This window comes from Bufo gargarizans, chromosome 5 (assembly GCF_014858855.1).
Source record: "Bufo gargarizans isolate SCDJY-AF-19 chromosome 5, ASM1485885v1, whole genome shotgun sequence".
NCBI classification, from domain to species: domain Eukaryota; kingdom Metazoa; phylum Chordata; class Amphibia; order Anura; family Bufonidae; genus Bufo; species Bufo gargarizans.
In genome coordinates this window covers 119,569,332-119,591,034 of record NC_058084.1, presented here as the reverse complement: position 1 = coordinate 119,591,034, position 21,703 = coordinate 119,569,332, and the positions used below count along the sequence as shown (strand labels likewise).

Genomic DNA, 21,703 nt, shown 5'->3' with positions numbered 1-21,703 from the left:
TATATTATTTATATTATGCAGTTGCAGAAGTCAGACGTTTCGTGTAGTTCTTGACCAAGTTTCCACACACTGCAGCAGGAATTTTGGCCCACTCCTCCATACAGCTCTTCTCCAGATCTTTCAGATTTCTGGGCTGTCGCTGGGCTTCATTGAATTTCACCTCCCTCCAAAGATTTTCGATTGGGATTAGGTCTAGAGACTGTCTAGGCCACACCAGGACCTTGAAATGCTTCTTATGGAGCCACTCCTTAGTTGCGCTGGCTGTGTGTTTCAGGTCATTGTCATGCTGGAAGACCCAGCCATGATTCATCTTTAATGCTCTTACTGAGGGAAGGAGGTTGTTGACCAAAATCTAACGATACATGGCCCCATCCATCCTCCCTTCAATACAGTGCAGTCTTCCTGTCACCTTTGCAAAAAAGCACCCCCAAAGTATGATGTTTCCACTCCTATGCTTCACGGTTCGGATGGTGTTCTTGGGGTTGTACTCATCCTTCTTCTTCCTCCAAACACGGCGAGTGGAGTTGATACCAAAAAGTTCTATTTTGGTCTCATCTGACCACATGACCTTCTCCTATGCCTCCTCTGGATCATCCAGATGGTCATTGGTGAACTTCAAACGTGCCTGGACATGTGCTGATGTGAGCAGTGGTCCTAGCTTTTCTCATCATTGATCGGGTCCTCCCGTGTAGTTCTGGGCCAATTCCTGACCTTTCTCAGAATCATCCTTACCCCACAAATCTAGATCTTGCATGGAGCCCCAGACCGAGGTTGATTGACAGTCATCTTGTGCTTCTTCTATTTTCTAATAATTGAGCCAACAGTTGTTGCCTTCTCACCAAGCTGTTTGCCTATTGTCCTGTAGCCCATCCTAGCCTTGTGTAGGTCTACAATTTTGTCCCTGGTGTCCTTAGACAGTTCCTTGGTCTTGGCCATGGTGGAGAGGTTGGAGTGTGATTGATTGTGTGTGTGGACAAGTGTCTTTTATCCAGGTAATGAGTTCAAACATGTGCAATTAATACAGGTAATGAGTACAGAGTAGGAGGGCTTCTTAAAGAGAAACTAACAGGTCTCTGAGAGCCAGAATTCTTGCTGGTTGGTAGGTGATCAAATACTTATTGCATGCAATAAAATACAAATTACCGTATTTTTCACCCTATAAGACGCACCGGCCCATAAGACGCACCTAGGGTTTTGGGGAGGAAAATAAGAAAAAAATTTTTTTAACCAAAAGGTGTGCTGTGTGTTTGGTGTGTTTGGAACTAATGGTGGTCTGTGAATGGCACTATTACTGGGGATCTGTGGATGACTGACACTGTTATGAGGGGGATCTGTGGATGACGGACACTGTTATGTGGGGGATCTGTGGATGACGGACACTGTTATGGGGAGGATCTGTGGATGACGGACACTGTTATGGGGGATCTGTGGATGACGGACACTGTTATGGGGGGGGATCTGTGGATGACGGACACTGTTATGGGGGGGATCTGTGGATGACGGACACTGTTATGGGGGGATCTGTGGATGACAGACACTGTTATGGGGGGGATCTGTGGCTTGCACTGTTACAGGGGGATCTGTGGATGGCACTGTTACACGGGGGGATCTGTGGATGGCACTGTTACGGGGGGGGGGGGATCTGTGGATGGCACTGTTACAGGGGGGATCTGTGGATGGCACTGTTATGGGCTGGGGGGGATCTGTGGGTGGCACTGTTATATATGTGCCATCCACAGACCCCCCAGCCCATAACAGTGCCATCCACAGACCCCCCCAGCCCATAACAGTGCCATCCACAGACCCCCCCCAGCCCATAACAGTGCCATCCACAGACCCCCCTAGCCCATAACTGTGCCATCCACAGATCGCCGCCGCCAGTATACTAAAATAAGATGTCATATTAAAGTAATACTTATTAAACATGCCCCCTCAGTCCTATTACTACCTTACATCCTAATCGCTTGTGTAGAATTCAGGCAGGCAGGCCGGGCGGCCGGCGCTTCTTTCACTGACGTCACTTGCCTGCGCCGCCTGCTTCATTCATAAAGTAGGCGGCGCAGGCACGTGACAAGAGTTACGCTGCCGCCCGCCCGCCCGGCCTGAATTCTACAGCAGCGATTAGGATGTAAGGTAGTAATAGGACTGAGGGGGCATGTTTAATAAGTATTACTTGGATATGACATCTTATTTTAGTATACCGGAGCGGCGGGGCGGGGCTATACTACACTGACTGCACCGCCCCGCCGCTATTGCCAGCCCCCAGATCCTCCTCCCAGTCCCTCCCCGAGTCCCCGCTCGCTCGTACATCGCAGCTTGCGATGTAAAACTGCAAGCATTCGCCCCATAAGACGCAGGGGCATTTCTCCCCCATTTTGGGGGAAGAAAAAGTGCGTCTTATGGGGCGAAAAATACGGTAATTAGTTAAAAATCATATAATGTGATTTTCTGGATTTTTTTATAGATTCTATCCCTCACAGTTGAAGTATACCTACGATAAAAATTACAGACCTCTCCGTTCTTTGTAGGTGGAAAAACTTGCAAAATCGCCAGTATATCTAATACTTATTTTTCCCACTGTATGTATGTATGTGAATTGTGAATGACGATTAAGGACACCGATATCAATTATGCTTTTACTAAGAAAATTGTTTATTCCTCAGGCGTCAGTTTATTACAGCTGGTGCAGCTGCCGGCATCGCTTCTGTATTTCGGGCTCCAGTTGGGGGGCTTCTCTTTGCTCTAGAGGAGGTGGCATCTTTCTGGGACATTAAACTGGCCTGGCAAACATTCTTCTGCTGTCTAATGGCTGCCTTCACCACAGAGGTTTTCTCTTCTTCATTCGGTGGATTTGTATATAATGGTTATTTTGGATTTTTCAAAGCTGAGCAGAGAATCTTATTCTGGGTATGTATTGGCTATACAACCAAACAAACGGACATTTTAATAATGCATAATGTTGGCAATGTATCCTTCATTTTGATACAGTATATGTCACTTATTATTCTGTTTTCTGTATGTTAGAGGTTTTTTTTATTTTTTAGTGTATAATACAGTAGGATTACTGAAAGCAGTACATGTGCTTACACTTCATAACAATAATATCTGTAGTACTAGATTTCATACAGTTCAACTTTAACCCCTTAAGTACCCCTTAAGGCCCATTTTAGTTTTTTCCTCCCCACATTCTAATAGCCATAACTTTTTACATTTTCTGGTCATATAGCCATATGAGAGCTTATTTTTGTGGGATAAGTTGTATTTCTTAATTGATATTACAAAAAACAAAATGGCTGCACACCGTTATATATACAAACAATAGAGCTAAGAAATGGGGGTCATTCTAGATAAAAGTGGTACAATACCGACTATACATGAATAATGGAAGCTCTTAGCGCACATACGTGTCAGGCCCATCTACCAGGCGTCAAGGTGGCTTCCACAGATGGGTCCCTATCACTAAAGATACTGCCTCATCTTTGGACTTACTTAAGCCTCCAATATTCAGGGCTGTGTAGGAACCAGCTACAAACGTACTCTGCTCGGAAGTCCCAGGTAGATGGGCATCTTCAGTCTAAAAGAGGTGCATTCACTATGCACTAAAAATGACACAATAAAAACATCTTTAAAGTGGTAGGCATGTTTTATAAGTCAGATAGTACAAACATCCAAAAATCCTTTTTAATTCTAGGTTGTAATGCAACCAAACAGGAACAACATCAAGGTGGTGAATACATTTGCAAGGCACTGCATATTGCTGTCATAATAATTCCTGATACTTTTTATGTGCCGGCAGTAGACTTTAGTTAGAAAATACTGTTTAAATGAAAAAAGTTAATGTCACTTTTGTAAAATAGTTGCCTACAAAGCGAAGTTAAAGAAGCCTGCAGATCTAGAACATTGATATAACATTACACAGAGATATTGATGTTAGTTTAACATCCCTTTTTTTGTTTGACTGAAGGTGAAGGACCTATTGAATGTGAGCGTTTTGGCCTTTATCCCCACCATTATCATTGGCATTATTGGTGGTTTACTGGGTGCCTTGTTTGTGTTTCTGAATGTGAGGATCAATAAGTTGCGTCTGAGGCTATTTAATTCAATTTCGCACAAACTTCTGAGACAGCTGAGTAAGCTCCTTGAGGCTTTGATATTGTTGGTAAGTAGAATAAGATACTTCAAAAGAGATCTTGTGTGTCCTATCAATGTTGAAACTAAGGAAAATTTAAAGGGGCTGTCTGCCATTCTTAAATATCCCATTAATGAATTTTCAGTTATCTGATGGGTGTGATGCATTCAGGGCCCTCATCTATTATCCAGAATTGGGCATATTTACTAAGCCGGTAGATGGCGTAAACTTAGACTGGCTGGCTAGACCTGCTCCAGATTGGATGATAAATCTAGTGCAGGGATGGACACTTTTCTCTCTATACCAACTATTGGTTGGCTTACTTTGGGGGAGAATCTTACGCCAGAATTGTGGTGCGTTTTTGTCGAAAAGTGTTGCATCACAGCCCTTGCCCTTTTTCACTAGACACGGAGACTTTCATTAAACCTAGATGTGCCAAAGTGAGCCAATTTATGGAACAATTTATGTCACTATCAAGGTGCACTCATTCGTTAATATGGGTCAATGGGTGACATTTGATGTGGCCCAAAGTATGCCAATGCAGAATTAAGCAAAACTGACTTCAAATATTACCTTAATAATAAATTCCCCCCTATGTGTATGTGTAACAGCCCCCCAAACAAGAGAACAAGCTAAACAAGGAAGCAAAAAGAACAGGGGAAATGTATAATTGTAGCAATACAACCAAACAGTACTGTGATCATTGCTCAACTGCTGATAAAAGCCACTTGTATAAAGAAAACCTCTTGCCAAATGATGGTAATGTACATAATGCATTACAATTTACTTTTATCTATTATTCCAGGTAGTAACCATGACAGTTACTGTCTACCTGCCATTTTTCTTTCCATGTAATCCAGACTCAACCTTGCCCCATGTTACAAACTCATCTCATGAGTAAGTATATATCTTTATTTGCCTATTAATATTAAATTTTTATAGGAAACCAAAATTAATTGTGTTTTAGAGACACACCATCAGCAATGAACTTGCCTAATGAATGCCATGTATCGGCTTTTCATCTATAACTCCAAAGGAGCAGTGTCACGACCATGGTTATGGTCGTGACTCTTGTGGTCGCATGCGGTTGTCAGCGGTTTGTTCTGTGTTGTCAACCACAGGTGAGGGCTCTGGGTTTGTTGCCTGACGTGTGGTTGCCGTTGGCAACATATAGTTTGGTGGTGTAGCAGCTGGAGCTGGTTGCTGGGCTGCTTACTGGGTATGCATGCGGTTGCCTATGGCAACGTGTGTTTATATGTGTGCACTTTCCTTGTCTGGTGTGCACGGGGTTTATTGTGTGTGTATTCCCCTTTAAGTTGCCGTCTTACCCTACTCCTAGTCCAGGGCCACCCTGAGGGCTAGTAGGAATATTAGGTTCCGGAGTATGAGCCCTCCTACCATCAGGGTCGGCTCATATGGCTAGGAGACAGGGTCAGAATTAGGGATTGATAGGAGGCGACCTGTTCCCTGATTCCTGTCCTGGCCTTGCATCGACCATCCATCTTCTGGCATCGCACGGCTGAGGGTTTTTCACTAAATGGAGCATTAAGACACGTGGGTACAAGGCTGTCCTCTCATGATGACTATTGCACACATATTCTGATGCATACTCCATAGAGAAAGCCGTGTAAAATCATCTAGTATTCCACCTACCATTGTTTTCCGTTGGGATCCACACTGTAGTCCATACTGTGCAGATTCTTATTTGTGCAGATTTAAAATCCTTACTAGTGCGGAAAAAAAGTGACGTGACCTCTTTATGAGAAACCATAGGCAGGTAACCACATGCAAGTTAAGCCCATTCAATGGGGCTGATCCACATTTGTATCAGTGGCATAACAAACTGCAAATTTGTGACAAATCTGAGGGTCAGCCTTTTTTCCATGGATTTTGATTTTTGTTGTTGTTGAAAAATCTACCATGGAAGCCAAACCTGCCTTGTCAATGTTTCCATGGTTCGGTTAAACTGTTGGATTCTAAAACCAGGGTTTTCTACACTAACCATTGAGATGCATTTCAAGAGGTACTGCAGCGGTGCATGGTGTAAGAAGGCCCTAGGGTAGAGGATGAGAGCACTTCCCTGGGGCCATGCACAGTGTGGAGAGGCCATACATATTCCCCCAGGGCACACCATGGTGAAAGAGGTCTCCTGCCAGTTGGTAGGTGGGATGACCTTTATGTTGAAGATGTGATAAGGTGCAAGGTCAGGTATCTGGTACAGCAAAACAATGATTAGGCCAACTTGGTAAAAAAAAGTAACACGTTCTTTACTGAAAACTTTTCAGTTGGCATAATGCGCGCACTTGCAGAAGTAGGCACAGTTCTTATTAAAATCCTGGCTGAAATAATAGAGTTGATGCAATGCACCACATCCAGCTGCTCTTTCTTCTCTGTGTTTCAGCCTGGGGTGTAATATTACCTCAAATGGTGCTTCTACCATGCCTACGTGTAGATGTTTAACAGACTTGTAATCTGTCTCTGTCTTAGGCTTTTATACCTAGTCAACACACTGTGAAGTCCAAAAGCCAGAATACATGCGTTACCTCTTCACAGGCAATAGTCCTCATTCTTCCCATGTGGAGACAGTATGGATGGGCTTTAGGAATTTCCCTGTCAGGCCCCACTCTTGTCTGTGGCTCCACTTTAGACTGCTTTAATAGCAGTTTGCTCCCATTATGACAACCTAGGAACGCTCACATTAGGAATTTACCAAGTCTCTGGTGACTACTGCTAAGCTATAGGTTGACTTTTAGTATTCCAGCTAGAAGTTACATGACATTTCAAAAATATAATACTAAATCCTGTTCACACATTAAAGAACATAACATATATCAGACCAGAGAAAGAGAACCATCTCGCTAGTGTCCTATTTTGGAAAGGGTTCAAATGAAGGACACTAGTGAGATAGATCTCTTTATCTGGAAAAATATACTTTTTTGCATGTCATTTTCCCACGGAGCATTGCCACTAGGTCTCCATACACAGCCGCTCTCCTTAAGGAGAGACAGTCCCTCTAAGCTATGACCAAACTATGATAGATATACTTGTAATTGTTGCCTTTAAACTAAATCCATTTGAATCTGTTGCTATATATGACTGCACTTATTCTAATTATTTCCTTGTGCAATACCAAAGCTAGCCACTAGTGGGTATTGTTTGACAGCTTTTGATATTGTGATACATCTTGTTAACATCTCTAGTGTATGTTCTGAATGAACATAGACTGGTCTGAGCTTATAATAAAGTGGTGGTCATACATAATATGGTCTTGAAGGACCTATGTATTTTTTCAACTTATGCAACTACAGTATGTTACTGAATCTTGCAATAAGCCAAAACTTTGCCTAAGGAAAACCTCATTACTGGTCACTTTGGGAAGAGATTTACTGTGTATATTTCCATTTTTTGCCTTATAATAAATTGATCTAGCAATAGTCAGACTTGCTGCACATAAAATTAACATGCCAAAGTTAAGCAAATCACTTACTAATGTATTGTGATTGTCCATATTGCCTCCTTTGCTGGCTTGATTAATTTTTCCTATCACATTATACACTGCTCATATCCAGGAGTTATGACCACCCTGCAATCCAGCAGCGGTGGTCATGCTTGCACACTATAGGAAAAAGTGCTGGTCTTTCTGGGGTCGGGACCGTGGGAGTGCGCATAGTCATGCATGTGCAGCTGCTCCTGTCCCGGACACCTTGTATCTGCACTGCATCGTTGGCCGTAACTCCTGGAAATGAGCAGTGTATAGTGTGATGGAAAAATGAATCCAGCCAGCAAAGGCAATTGTCACGGTCTCTAACGTGACAGGTGTCGGAAGATCTAAGAGACTGGCATGTGATTTGATCTGACAGCCTCTTTGGTATCACTTGTTTTCAGTGTTGTTGCCGGCATGACCACACCTCTTGTCTCAGGTGTAGCTTAGTGATCATTACTACTCCTCTATTTAGTCTGGCTTCACCCATCATGCTATGTGGTTGATAGCTTCAGTTTGGTATTGGAAGTGCTGGTGTGTGGTCCTCTTCTGATTTCCGGCTCGTCTATTTACTTCAGAAGTTAAGTGTTACTTCCCTTTCATATTTTGTTGTTCCCCTTTGTCTTTTGTTACTAGGCTCAAGGAGATGCTGGTTCTTTCATATTGGAAGGAACAGGCTGTCTCAAGTCCAGACACTACTCCAGGGCTATTCGGGGTCTCCAGGGTCTTAGGTTCCAGTGTATGAACAATTCTACCCTCAAGGTCCGTTCATACGGATAGGAGTCAGGGCTAGGATTAGGGTTTCCATAGGTGGTGACTGTTTCCCTTTCCCTAGCTTTGAGGCCTAGTTCCTTTTTCCTTCCCTCCTGTTGTCGGTGTGGTGTTTCCTCCCACATCACTACGTGACAGCAATATGGACAATCACAATACAAACCGGATTCCAAAAAAGTTGGGACACTATACAAATCGTGAATAAAAACTGAATGCAATGATGTGGAGGTGCCAACTTCTAATATTTTATTCAGAATAGAACATAAATCACGGAACAAAAGTTAAAACTGAGAAAATGTACCATTTTAAGGGAAAACAAATCCCCAAAAAGTTGGGACAAGGCCATTTTCACCACTGTGTGTCATCTCCCCTTCTTCTTACAACACTCAACAGATGTCTGGGGACCGAGGAGACCAGTTTCTCAAGTTTAGAAATAGGAATGCTCTCCCATTCTTGTCTAATACAGGCCTCTAACTGTTCAACCGTCTTGGGCCTTCTTTGTTGCACCTTCCTCTTTATGATGCGCCAAATGTTTTCTATAGGTGAAAGATCTGGACTGCAGACTGGCCATTTCAGTACCCGGATCCTTCTCCTACGCAGCCATGATGTTGTAATTGATGCAGAATGTGGTCTGGCATTATCTTGTTGAAAAATGCAGGGTCTTCCCTGAAAGAGATGACGTCTGGATGGAAGCATATATTGTTCTAGAACCTGAATATATTTTTCTGCATTGATGGTGCCTTTCCAGACATGCAAGCTGCCCATGCTACATGCACTCATGCAACCCCATACCATCAGAGATGCAGGCTTCTGAACTGAGCGTTGATAACAACTTGGGTTGTCCTTGTCCTCTTTGGTCCGGATGACATGGCGCCCCAGATTTCCAAAAAGAACTTTGAATCGTGACTCGTCTGACCACAGAACAGTCTTCCATTTTGCCACACTCCATTTTAAATGATCCCTGGCCCAGTGAAAACGCCTGAGCTTGTGGATCTTGCTTAGAAATGGCTTCTTCTTTGCACTGTAGAGTTTCAGCTGGCAACGGCGGATGGCACGGTGGATTGTGTTCACTGACAATGGTTTCTGGAAGTATTCCTGAGCCCATTCTGTGATTTCCTTTACAGTAGCATTCCTGTTTGTGGTGCAGTGTCGTTTAAGGGCCCGGAGATCACGGGCATCCAGTATGGTTTTACGGCCTTGACCCTTACGCACAGAGATTGTTCCAGATTCTCTGAATCTTTGGATGATGTTATGCACAGTTGATGATGATAGATGCAAAGTCTTTGCAATTTTTCGTTGGGTAACACCTTTCTGATATTGCTCCACTATCTTTCTGCTCAACATTGTGGGAATTGGTGATCCTCTACCCATCTTGGCTTCTGAGAGACACTGCCACTCTGAGAAGCTCTTTTTATACCCAATCATGTTGCCAATTGACCTAATTAGTGTTAATTGGTCTTCCAGCTCTTCGTTATGCTCAAATTTACTTTTTCCAGCCTCTTATTGCTACTTGTCCCAACTTTTTTGGGATTTGTTGAAACCGTGAAAATTTGAATCAACGTATTTTTCCTTTAAAATTATACATTTACTCGGATTAAACGTTTGATCTGTCATCTACGTTCTATTGCAAATAAAATATTGACATTTGCCATCTCCACATCATTGCATTCAGTTTTTATTCACAATTTGTTTAGTGTCCCAACTTTTTGGGAATCCGGTTTGTACATTAAGTAAGTAAGTGCCTTGTAAATGTACATGATAAATGCCATTTGCTGAAGTGAGACAACCCCTTTAAAAAGTGAAAATTAAAAAAGAGAAATCAAAAGACTTATAGCATATTTAGGTATATATATGTCAGTACAGGTCTTCTAAAGTCTATTAAAATCATCTAAGTAGCCCCCCTGTTCACCTTATAAATACCGAAATATAACGTTTTATAACCTGCCTGTCCGGTCACCAATCTGCCCAAGGGGCGGCGTTTCATGTCAAAATGCGCCCAGCCAGCCGCTCCCAACTGCCGTTCTGAAGCCCCGCCCAGCTCATCAATATTCACTTAGCTGGGCGGCGGCTACAACTCTCCCGACTCAAGTGCCCGGCGCATGCGCATAAAGCAGAGGCTGCAGCGCTCTGTACGCAGGCGCGATGTGACCCCGGCCGGGCGCATGCGCTGAAGATTGGACGGAGGACGTGCCCAGAGGATTGAATGGGCCATGCGCAGGATCGTGAGTTGGGAGAGTTGTAGCCGCCGCCCAGCCAAGTGAATATTGATGAGCTGGGCGGGGCTTCAGAACGGCAGTTGGGAGCGGCTGGCTGGGCGCATTTTGACATGAAACGCCGCCCCTTGGGCAGATTGGTGACCGGTCAAGCAGGTTATAAAACGTTATATTTCGGTATTTATAAGGTGGACAGGGGGGCTACTTAGATGATTTTAATAGACTTTAGAAGACCTGTACTGACATATATATCTAAATATGCTAATTGGGCCTGTCAGTGTCCCTTTAAAGGGTCATTTAAAGGGGGTTGCATAGAGTAACTTGAAAATCACTTCCAAATTATTGCAGTCAAGTGATCTGCTGGAGTGATGTACTGGAAATTCACTGCAATGTATTAGTTGAATAACTTCGGTACTTGAATTTTAAATTGGAAAACCACTTTAAAACTTGGAACCGAACCTCAGTTCCAAGGTACCAAAAATAAATTATTAAAATGAGTTCCCTGTTTTGTGTTGGTGGTTTCGATATATATATATATATATATATAAAAAAAAAAAAAAAAAAAAAATCGGACTGCACTCCAAGCGTATCTACTCAAAAGATGTTTTTAATCACCCATATGATGGCAAAAGCGACGTTTCGGCTCAAGCATGAGCCTTTTTCAAGCATTGGTGAACAGTGAATCACAGGTACATAAAGGTGTGTCAATACATACAATTCATCAAACAACATGATTGGTACTTTACAAATAATCCATGTTTACAGTATACAAATATGTGCAAAAACCGCATGATAGTCATAATTAATAAAGTGTCTTGTGCATTACATAAAATAAACTCTGTAATATGGCAAATTACATATGAAAACTCCATAAGATATAAGATTTGTTACACCTGCAACACATCAATATATCATTGGTGCATCAACTGCAATAATGCACATGTGCAAATAGAAACAACTAATGAATTACTACCAATGATATATTGATGTGTTGCAGGTGTAACCAATCTTATATCTTATGGAGTTTTCATATGTAATTTGCCATATTACAGAGTTTATTTTATGTAATGCACAAGACACTTTATTAATTATGACTATCATGCGGTTTTTGCACATATTTGTATACTGTAAACATGGATTATTTGTAAAGTACCAATCATGTTGTTTGATGAATTGTATGTATTGACACACCTTTATATACCTGTGATTCACTGTTCACCAATGCTTGAAAAAGGCGCATGCTTGAGCCGAAACGTCGCTTTTGCCATCATATGAGTGATTAAAAACATATTTTGAGACGATACGCTTGGAGTGCAGTCCGATTTTTTTATTTTTATAAGTGGGTAAGCACCTGTTACCATACTTGGATTTTGCACCCGTTTTCCTTTTGTACCATTTGAGGGTGGTGCTGCCAGTGGTTTCTTTTTCCTATATATATATATATATATATATATATATATTATGTATAGTTTTAGATGAACGAGCTGATAATGGTGACAGTTGTCGTTAGCAAGGACATTTGAATTTTTGGGGGATTTTATAATATTTTTAACTTGTTTTCTAACATATTTTTGACACATAATATGTCCCAAAAGAGTTAATAAAAAAAAAACTCAGGGGGAGTTTTTTGCATGTTTCCCTTCTTATTTCTATCCTTTGTTTGTACTTTATTATACATTTTTTCTATAATTTATTTTTAATCATTTTTTTGCTTATTTTTAAAATATATATTTGCTGCATAATATGTCCCCCAAGAAGTCATTGAAAGACCTCTGGGGGACACTTTTTGTTTGTATTTTGCGCTATTTCTACTGTAACTGGGGCATTTAAAGGAGCCTCACTTACAGGGAAAAACAGCCCCCTGTGTGGGCTTTGTGAAAGGCAGAGCTGATCAGGGTCTGCTAAGACCCTGCAGCTCTGCACCGTCCCTGAGACACCCTGCCATCACGAGATTGCCAGGTACAGTTGCTAACTCTGTTTCTGCATAGCACTCATTTGCTAGAGATGAGAAAACTACTTGAAATTCATTTTGTTATGGATTTGTGAATTTTTTTTTTAAATTCCATTAGCCTCTGAATTGCTTCTACACAAATCAAATATGCTCCAATTGGCCTGAAAATTGGTATATGAAACTGTGAGGTCACATATATTTTTATATCTTTTCTTTATTTTTTATTTTATTTTTAGAAATTTTTACTCTCTCCCCTTCCCATATGTATGAGACCAATAGCAAATAATGACACTGACATATATAGCTTTAGGTAAACGCATTGTTGATGGGGTTAGCAAACTGTGTTTCAAAACACACTACGTCGTAGCATTTGCTATGCTTTTTCATATTAGAAACCATCCAAAAAGTGTTGCTTATTAGAGTGAGATGGTGTTCAAACACACACAGTGTTATCAGAACAAGACTGTGGCTTGTTGGGAACAAGCATCCAAAAATGATCCCTTAAAGGGAACCTATCACTATAAAATTACAGTGTAATCTGCCCACAGCATGTTATAGAGCAGGAGTAGCTGAGCAAATTCATATATAGTTTTAAAGAAATAGATTCAGTATAAGTTGCATTTCAGTCATTTAAATTCATGCTCATTCTAGGCTTTGAAGTCAAGGATTCGGAGTCATAGAGGGAAGGCTATCAATCACTGATAGGACTGGCTCCTTGATTTCAAAGCCCATAATTGGCAGGAATTTCAATGAATAAAACACAAGTTTTTCTGAATCTTTCCCCATAAAACTATATATCAATCTGCTCAGCTCCTCCTGCTCTATAACATGCAGCCTACAACTCAGACACCATATTCCACGTGACACGTGACAGGTTCCCTTTAACTGTGGCAGATGCCTGCCCATGTTTATAAACAAAACTATTTTACAGGAATCAAATATTCTCCAACGGGCCTGAAAATTGGTATATGACACTCTGAGGTCTCGTAGGACTCAGATTTTTTTAATACCTTTTTGTTATCTCTTTTTAATTTAATTTAATTTTTTTCCTTCTCTTTCCACCCTTTTAAGATATTTAACAAAGCTGTGGTTTTGTGTGCTGGCCTTGTGGAGAAAACACAGCACACGGGAGATACTCAGTGAGAGCTAATGGCCGCCGAGCTTGGCCTAGATTTGGCACATTTTGTGCCTGCTCCCACAGTATCAGAGGCATCACCAAGTCCAGACCTGACCACAATAGAAGCAAATTTGGCCCTGGCAGTTCATTTGGAGGTTTTGGATGTATGTCACCTCAGCTTTTTATTGTTGCCGTGGCCACCACCCTTCTCCTCTGATGTCTCGCCCTCCTTCTCAGCATACCGATCAGACTGCCAGGTCCTGTCCAACACTCAATCATGATCCTAGACCTCACCACATTTTTCAGACTGCATGTTATCCTGCTGCATGGGCTCCTTGGCCCTCTTACCAACTCCCTGTGCTGTATTTGCCTGAGTGCCACTGTTGCTACCAATGCCCCTACTGCAATCACCTTGGCTACTAGTGCCACTAATACCAACACAGCTATCCATAGGATCCCCTGCTCGGCCTGACCCTTCTTCTCATGGCAGTCCAAATGTTGATGCTTCTCACAAAAGTCTTCAACAGGAAGATTCTCTTGAGGATCTTCCATAGTAGAGTTTTGCTGCCCCTTCTTAGGAAAAAAGACTGTGCCCCACTAGGAGGGGGCAGTGAAGACAGAAGTGTGCAACTGAAAGGCTTCTCTGGGGTTGCAAGGAGGAGGAGCAGGAGGAGTTCAGATGTCAGAATCAGAGGTAACATCCACATCATCTTGCTGTGACTGAGAGGAGGAGTGAATCTTGTCTTTTGCCTCAATAATAATGTGATGCTGATTTAAAACCAGGGAAAACTGTGGCCTATTATGACTATTACTGACCAGATGGGATGGTGCTGCTACTGTTGTTTGCACTAATGCACACATTCTGACTCTTGGACGATGAGACATGGGTCTTTCGTTTGCCTCTCTTCCATTTGCCAGATATTTTCTTATGAGGCCTATAAATGAGAAGTTACATGTTTGGTATCCAGATTATTAAACGACACTAGAACAAAGGCAAGTGTTTTTTTTCTGTAATTTAAAGGCGTTTTCCGAGATCTTACTACTGATGTGTAAGCCGTGTGCCGTGCTGGGCTCCCAGAATACAGCGAAGTCACGAACGAGGAAAGCAACTCCAACACCAGCTTTTGCTAAAACAGTATTTTACTTAAACGTGGCAATGAGCACAACCACAAATGCTGGGAACAGACAATAAATTTAAATACACCCAGCCCGAAGGCTGAGACCCTTGTGCTGCACAGTGCGGCACCCTCCGATGGATGCCAGAGAAAAGAGCGGTAATATACCTACTGGCGGGCACAACTAAGCAGCCACACCTTACCTGTGATTAGCCTAAAAAATCAAGAACAACTGTTTGGGTGTGTGGTACGGGCTAGCCTATGGTGCAGCACAACAGCTTGCAAACTTACAATGCTCTACAGTATTCCCCCTCCCATAACTGGTCTTGTAGCATGTGCCTGAGGATTCCTTCTGAGCAAAATGCCAGCCTGGCTTGAGTTTGTAGGAAAGTTTATCAGCTCTCCAGTGTGAAATGTCACTTTCAATTGTGGAGTCCTTGCAATGAACAGCCAGCAACACTCGTGCCCTGACACAAACAGAAACCCTATCTAACTCTAAGCCTGGTCTCAGTCTCTAGAGTTCTAGGCGCCAACACTGGGTCTGTTCTGCATCTGCTAGTGGATGTGGACCGACAAAAGCTTCTCCAACAAGCATGCAGTGCCACAGAGTGTTTCTTTGCTTCTCAGATCTCATCATCATTCCTGGAAGCAATCCTCGTTCCTCTGGACAGGATCAGGGCCTTGGACACAATCAGCTTCACTAGGCTGTAGTTCTGATTACCGAAGGGTGCTCCCACACCTGGATGTCAATGTATTCTCCTCACATACAGCCCCTGAATCCTCTTCCAAGCTCTCCCCAAGATGGCTGCTCTATCTTTTCCTCTCCAGGCTTTTGTAACTCCACCTCTCATTAATATGGAAAAATTGCAGTCTGTTAGGTCTTTTTAGGAAAAAGGGACATCTTGTGGCCAAACAGCATAACGTCAATACAGATATTTAACTTAATTTACACAGTGTTCAGACAATGAGAGCTGTTTCTCCATCTCACAGATGACCTGTCCTCTGGATAGGTTATCAGTATCTGATTGATGGGCCTCTGACAACTGGGACCCCCAGCAATCAGCTATTTGAGAAGGCACTAGCACTCGCAGTAGTGCTATGGCCTTCTCTCAGTATAGTCTAGGCAATGTGATGTCACATTCATCGTCAGGTGGCCTAGGCACAGCTGAGCCTCATTGAAGTGAATGGGGCTGAGATGAGATACCAAGCACAGGTGCTATCAAACAGCTGATCAGTGGGGGTCCCAGGGGTCACCACCCCCCACCAATCAGATAATGATGACCTATCCAGAGGAAAATGCTTTTAAAGACAGAGGCACAATGAAATGTCTCTCCCCTTCTACAACCACACTGCACACAGGTATTGCCAATTTACAATGGCAGTAATGCAGTTTTTGCATTAAAATGCATTCGCTTTAACACTGAAAGGTATCTTGCAGTAATATGCAACACGTTTACCAGGTTATAGTGTTCTAGTTTCCTGCAAAGATGTGCTGTTCTTCATTTGGTTGCCCATGTACTGACCTGCCTGCTTTCCATATTTGACCCTTCGCTGCCTGATCTGACCTCTGTCTTATCTCCGCTCTGACCCTGAGCTGCGTGTCCTGACCTAAGACTGTTTATCGGATTGCACATACTCTGCCTACTTTGAAGTCGGCCTGTCCCTGACTATGGTTTTGTCTGATCCCTTTGTGCTCTGCATCGGTGTCTCTTGATCTCCATGGGTCAACAGTCACTTGAACAGAGACTATTCCAAGGGGTAGCGGCCTGGTGGTTCCCCTGCAGCAAAGTCCAGGTCCCTGTATAGGAGTTAAAGGGTGAATACCAGAGGGAGCACTTAGATAATGCCCTTAGGAGTAGCCCCTAGTTAGAGCTGTGTCACTGTGACAAAGCAAATCCACATCTGCCTCCCTAACGCAAGATCTAAATTAGGATCATCACAACTAGAACATAGTGCAGGTGGGGATACCTGTTGCAGATTTTATATTCAGATCCAGCAGCTTCAAGTTTTTCGTCTGCAACTACAAACTAATTTCCCAATATATTGTATGCAATGAGAATTAACAGGTTCAATACTGCAAGCAGAAGTTCAATGTCCTGTATTTTATATTTTCACAGCACACATGAATTGTGGGATGTCGCTGAATATAATTGTCCAGTTGGGTCCATGGTTCTTGAATCAGATGGGTTTCTAAATTCAAATCGTACAATTAATCAAGGTAATAATGCATTTGTACAGAAAACTATATGTTGAGTGGAAATATTTCTCTACTACTGTATTTGTGGTCATTTACATTCTAAGAAAACTTCCCTCCTCATTTAATAGGTTCTGCAGTCGAAATTAGATCCCACCATTGATTCTCACACTAGTTTAGCAAGTGGAGACCTACAATCTCTGTACTGAAGTATAGGATGAATGATCTTTATGATAGCACAAATGCATTAAAAGGCCTTATTACCAGAGGCAGAAAGTTCATCTAGTACCAGTATATTAGTGAACTATGGTAATTCTCTGGTCGTTAATGAAAGCATATAATTGATTGCCAGTATTGCTGATATTCTCATTCAAACATATTGCGACTATGAATTGCAAAGGGTAAAATCTGTGATGAATAGCCATAGTCTATATTGACTTGCTGCAGGTTGTAAATCCCAACTACACGTCAATTACGATGCATATTTTTTCCGAGCCTGTGGGTAAGATTTCTTAAAATCTCATCCACTTTGCTGGTACTGTAAGACACTGTGCATTTGCTGCATGCAAATCAGCAGTGACATGTCTGAAGTATTTGCACCATGTGTAAACATACCCATACAGGAAAAAATGATTGGGCCTGTTGATATGCAACAAGCTTGGCCCTCTTTCCCTGAAATTTGCCATCAGGAAATAGTAAGCGGCCACATATACATTAGATTGTCAAATGATCCCATCAAAATTGTCAGGTTCCAATTTTATGTAATCTGTATGGTCAGTTTGGAAGTTGGAATACATTACAAGTAACCAAAGGTAATGACCACACATTCTGTGTACAGCCCTGTAGAATATGCTGATGCTATATACAGTACATAATTGACGATATAATATGAAGGGTATGCCGTATATTGCAGTAGATAATGTTTACTTTTACCATGATGTGTTGCAGTCTTCCTGGTTATCTGTTGACAATATACACATTTTCTTTCTAGTCATTTAATGTATGTCCGTTTTTTAAAAGCATGAAAATAATTTCCATTTCTATTTTTCTTATATATTTTTTTCTTTCTCTTTTTAAATAGCTGCTGCTCTTCTAGTTCAGAATGGGAAAAAAGGCATCATGCTTCTGTTCCAGCGCGGAACTCATGAAAAGTTTGGATTTCCTGCACTGTTTATCACTCTTATATTCTACTTTACTATTTCCTGCTGGACGGCTGGAACTGCAGCTGCAACTGGGCTTGTTGTACCCATGCTGTAAGCAAAGGATTAATCCTATAATTTTATCTATGCTATTGACCTTTAAAGTGATACTCTGGGCAAAATCTGAAACTATACTTATAGCCTAGGGTGATGGCACCCATCTCAGCCCTAAAGTTTACTTGGTTTCCACTGTTTGGGGATTCACCAGTGTTTTCTGGAACAATGCTCGGACAACAGCATTGGACAGAAGTTCCTTGGGCCCAGAAGAGGTCATGATCCTAAGGGATCACCCTCATAAAGGGCTCCTGTGCAAGAAAAGTATATGTATCAGCTACAGTAGTTTGTTGAGATTGAGGCGCTTATCATTAAACTCCTTTCTAGCAAATTGTTTAATGATGTACCAACTTCTCTTGTTGATTTTAATCCACTAGGAACAGCCATGACAATAGTTAAACAGTCCTTTACATGCAATGAAGTAGACACCTTGATAAAACTGTAGTGGATCCCTTTTCCTACCAGGAAGCTGCACATATTTAATTAGTGTTGAGCGAATCCAAGTTCACAAAGTGAGATAGAGGAAAAATTTGATTTGCCACAAAGCCGAATTTCCTTGTGGTTTGCGGTAACTAGTGCTGGGCGAACATGCTCGTCCGAACACCATTTTGACTACGCAACCAATAAATGCGTGGGGAAGTACTGGCACTCACTGTAATGCTGTAGCCATGTTGGTTACTAGCATTAAAGTGATTGGCTGGCCGGAACTAGTCATCGGGTGCTATATAGTTTGGTTCAATCTTAGTCAGGGAGAGCAGCAGCAGAAGGGACAGATAGTGTAGGGACAGGAATTTTTTTTTTTTTTCAGGCAGGGTTTACTGTTGAAGGGTGTTAGAGAGACCCAAAAGTCCTTTTAAGGACTAATTTTTTTATATGGCTGCAATATGTATTATTAGCGCAACCTGCGCGTGCAATTGCTTGGCCACTGCTGGCAGTGACACAACCTCTGCTACATCTGTTGTGTTACATTTGTGCATCCTAAATATCTGTGACATTCAGCGCAATTGTTTGGCCGCTGCTGACAGCGACAACCTGCTCTACATCTCCTGTATAACGTTTGCGCATCCTAAATATCTGTGATATTCAGTGTCATTTATTTGCGCATACACTTACAAAACCTGCGCTACTGTACGTGTGACATACTTGCAAGCATATATACCATTTAATATACTCAAGGCGAGCAGTAAGGGATGGGGTAGTGGCCGTGCTGCTGATGGTGCACGCAGAGTCCGCGGCCCTGGGCGCGGGGAAACTGTGCCTGCTGCCAGAGCACAAGAAACACGCTCATCCACGATACCTAGCTTCATGCCCCAGTGTGAAGGACTTTGATGCAATTGCCTATATGCTTCAGTTTAATTCTCTCCCTGCTATTTTAAGGTCTATATTGTTTGGTTCCAAATGTCAAGAATGAATGTATTCGTGTACCGAACAGGGAGGCTGAAATTATGTTTGTATGTGGGATGGAAAGTACTTTTCTGAAAGTGTTAAAAGTTGTAAATGTTCTGGCCAGCAGACAATTGAGCTGTGTGTATTCTGAAAGTGTTAAAAGTTGTAAATGTTCTGGCCAGCAGACAATTGAGCCGTGTGTATTGTTAAAACTCAATTATCTAGCCGGGCCCAGAGGAGGAGTTTTATGCTGCATAAATTGTGAGTTCTGTGCGCCAGTAAAGTTAGTCTCGTGTTTCCAGCATTAAGTTGACTCATGTGTGGATTACTCGGCGATTCCAGGGATATTCCTACTCGTGGAATATTGGGTGACTTTCTTTCATGGGAAGAAGGGAATGCTTGACGGGGATATTTTCTACTACCGTCACACCCAGTTTGCAGGGCGGCACAGGACACCACTCTCGAAGTCACACCATTGCGACCAGGTAGTCGGTTGGATTGCAGCAGATAATGCTTCCAGTCGGTTAAGCACCACCATGTCTTCCACAAAGTCCAGTCTCAGTAGCCAAGAGTCTGGTCAACAGAATCCTCACCCTGATCCTCCTTCCTCCCACCATGGAGAGTCTTGGCAAACAAGTGATCCCACACTCGGATATTCCGAGGAGCTCTTTTCAGTGCCATTCCTTGATTTGGGACTCTCACCAAGCCCGCTCGAAGAGAGACATGAGGAGATCTTGTGCACTGATTCCCAAACTCTTGAGCATCCACAGTCAGAAGAAGATGACGGTGGGGAACGGCAATTAGTGTTTCACAAGGTGGATGATGATGATGAGACACAGTTGCCAATAAGTGAGGTTTTTGTTAGGTCAACAAGTCAGGAGGATGACCAGAGTGAGGAAGTGGAAGAGGAGGTGGTGGACGATGAAATCACTGACCCAACCTGGGAAGGTGGCAAGCCGAGCGAGGACAGCAGTACAGAGGGGGAGGGATCCGCAGCACCACAACAGGCTGGAAGAGGCAGTGGGCTGGCAAAAGGGAGAAGGCGGGCCACACCAAACAGGCCCGCAACTATTCCCTGGAGCACCCCCTTGAAGCAATCTCTATTGCCAAGGGGTAGGTGTTCCGCAGTCTGGCACTTTTTTGAGGGAAATGTGGACAATAAAATAATTGTCATTTACAACCTGTGCCCTACCAAAATGAGCAGGGGCGTGAACACTAGCAACCTCACCACCACCAGCATGATCTGCCACATGGCATCAAAGCGCCCTAATAGGTGGGCCGAACGCCTGGGTCCACAATCAGTGTCTGCGGGTTATATCACTGCCTCCTCTTCCCCATATTACGTGCTGGCCAATCCCCTGTTCAAGACGCAGGACCAAATGAGTTTTTCAGAGACAGCACACCAATGTAGTTTGCAATTCAATCTTTATTTTACCAGTGGTATATTCTCAAGTTATTTCATGACATTTATTGCTGTTTGCAACGTTTCGGGCCCATTCGGTGCCCTTTGTCAAGCTATAAATGCAAGAAACAAACACAAGACGATATTAAAAACAAAAGGAAGACAATTCATATCTTCATAATTCAGAATTAATATACACACATATATACGTATACACAAACGTACACACACGTATACATATATATATACACATACATCTCAATTCACTTGAACCATATTGTGTCATTACTCTTTTATAGATGGGAATTTCATTCATGATATAATCGTTCATAATTCATATCCTTCAAAGGACTATAGTTCATATTTCAGTACTGGGTTACTAGCATAATAAAACAAGCTGTATGTGAATTGCCCGCATACATCAATTCATAAAGAAGAGTTGCGGGGGAAGGGGTAAATTCCCTGCACGTATGTGCATCAGAATCAAAAACAAGCATGATTCAAGCGAAATTCATAAGAACAGTTCATAATTTATAACAAAATTCATGAGAAATCACAGTTCATAATTCATAACAGATAAGACATGATTGAACAACAGCACGTGATACATGATTCGACGGCAACCTGGTTGAGGCATAATTTAGATAGTACATGATTCGGGTAGGATATATCAAGTTAGGGTAGAATATAT

At 42.3% G+C, this 21,703-nt stretch overlaps 1 protein-coding gene across 2 annotated transcripts in view; it reads left to right on the top strand.

Annotated features, from left to right (window-relative positions):
* The window catches only part of LOC122938527 (chloride channel protein D-like), a 215,097-nt gene that overhangs the window by 45,379 nt on the left and 148,015 nt on the right, over positions 1–21,703 (top strand). For both annotated transcript variants that reach the window (XM_044294077.1, XM_044294078.1), the window contains 5 exons: positions 2,664–2,907; positions 3,965–4,159; positions 4,935–5,026; positions 16,895–16,995; positions 18,053–18,224. In XM_044294077.1, coding sequence (XP_044150012.1) covers positions 2,664–2,907; positions 3,965–4,159; positions 4,935–5,026; positions 16,895–16,995; positions 18,053–18,224 — 804 coding nt within the window. The remainder of the gene's footprint in view (positions 1–2,663; positions 2,908–3,964; positions 4,160–4,934; positions 5,027–16,894; positions 16,996–18,052; positions 18,225–21,703) is intronic.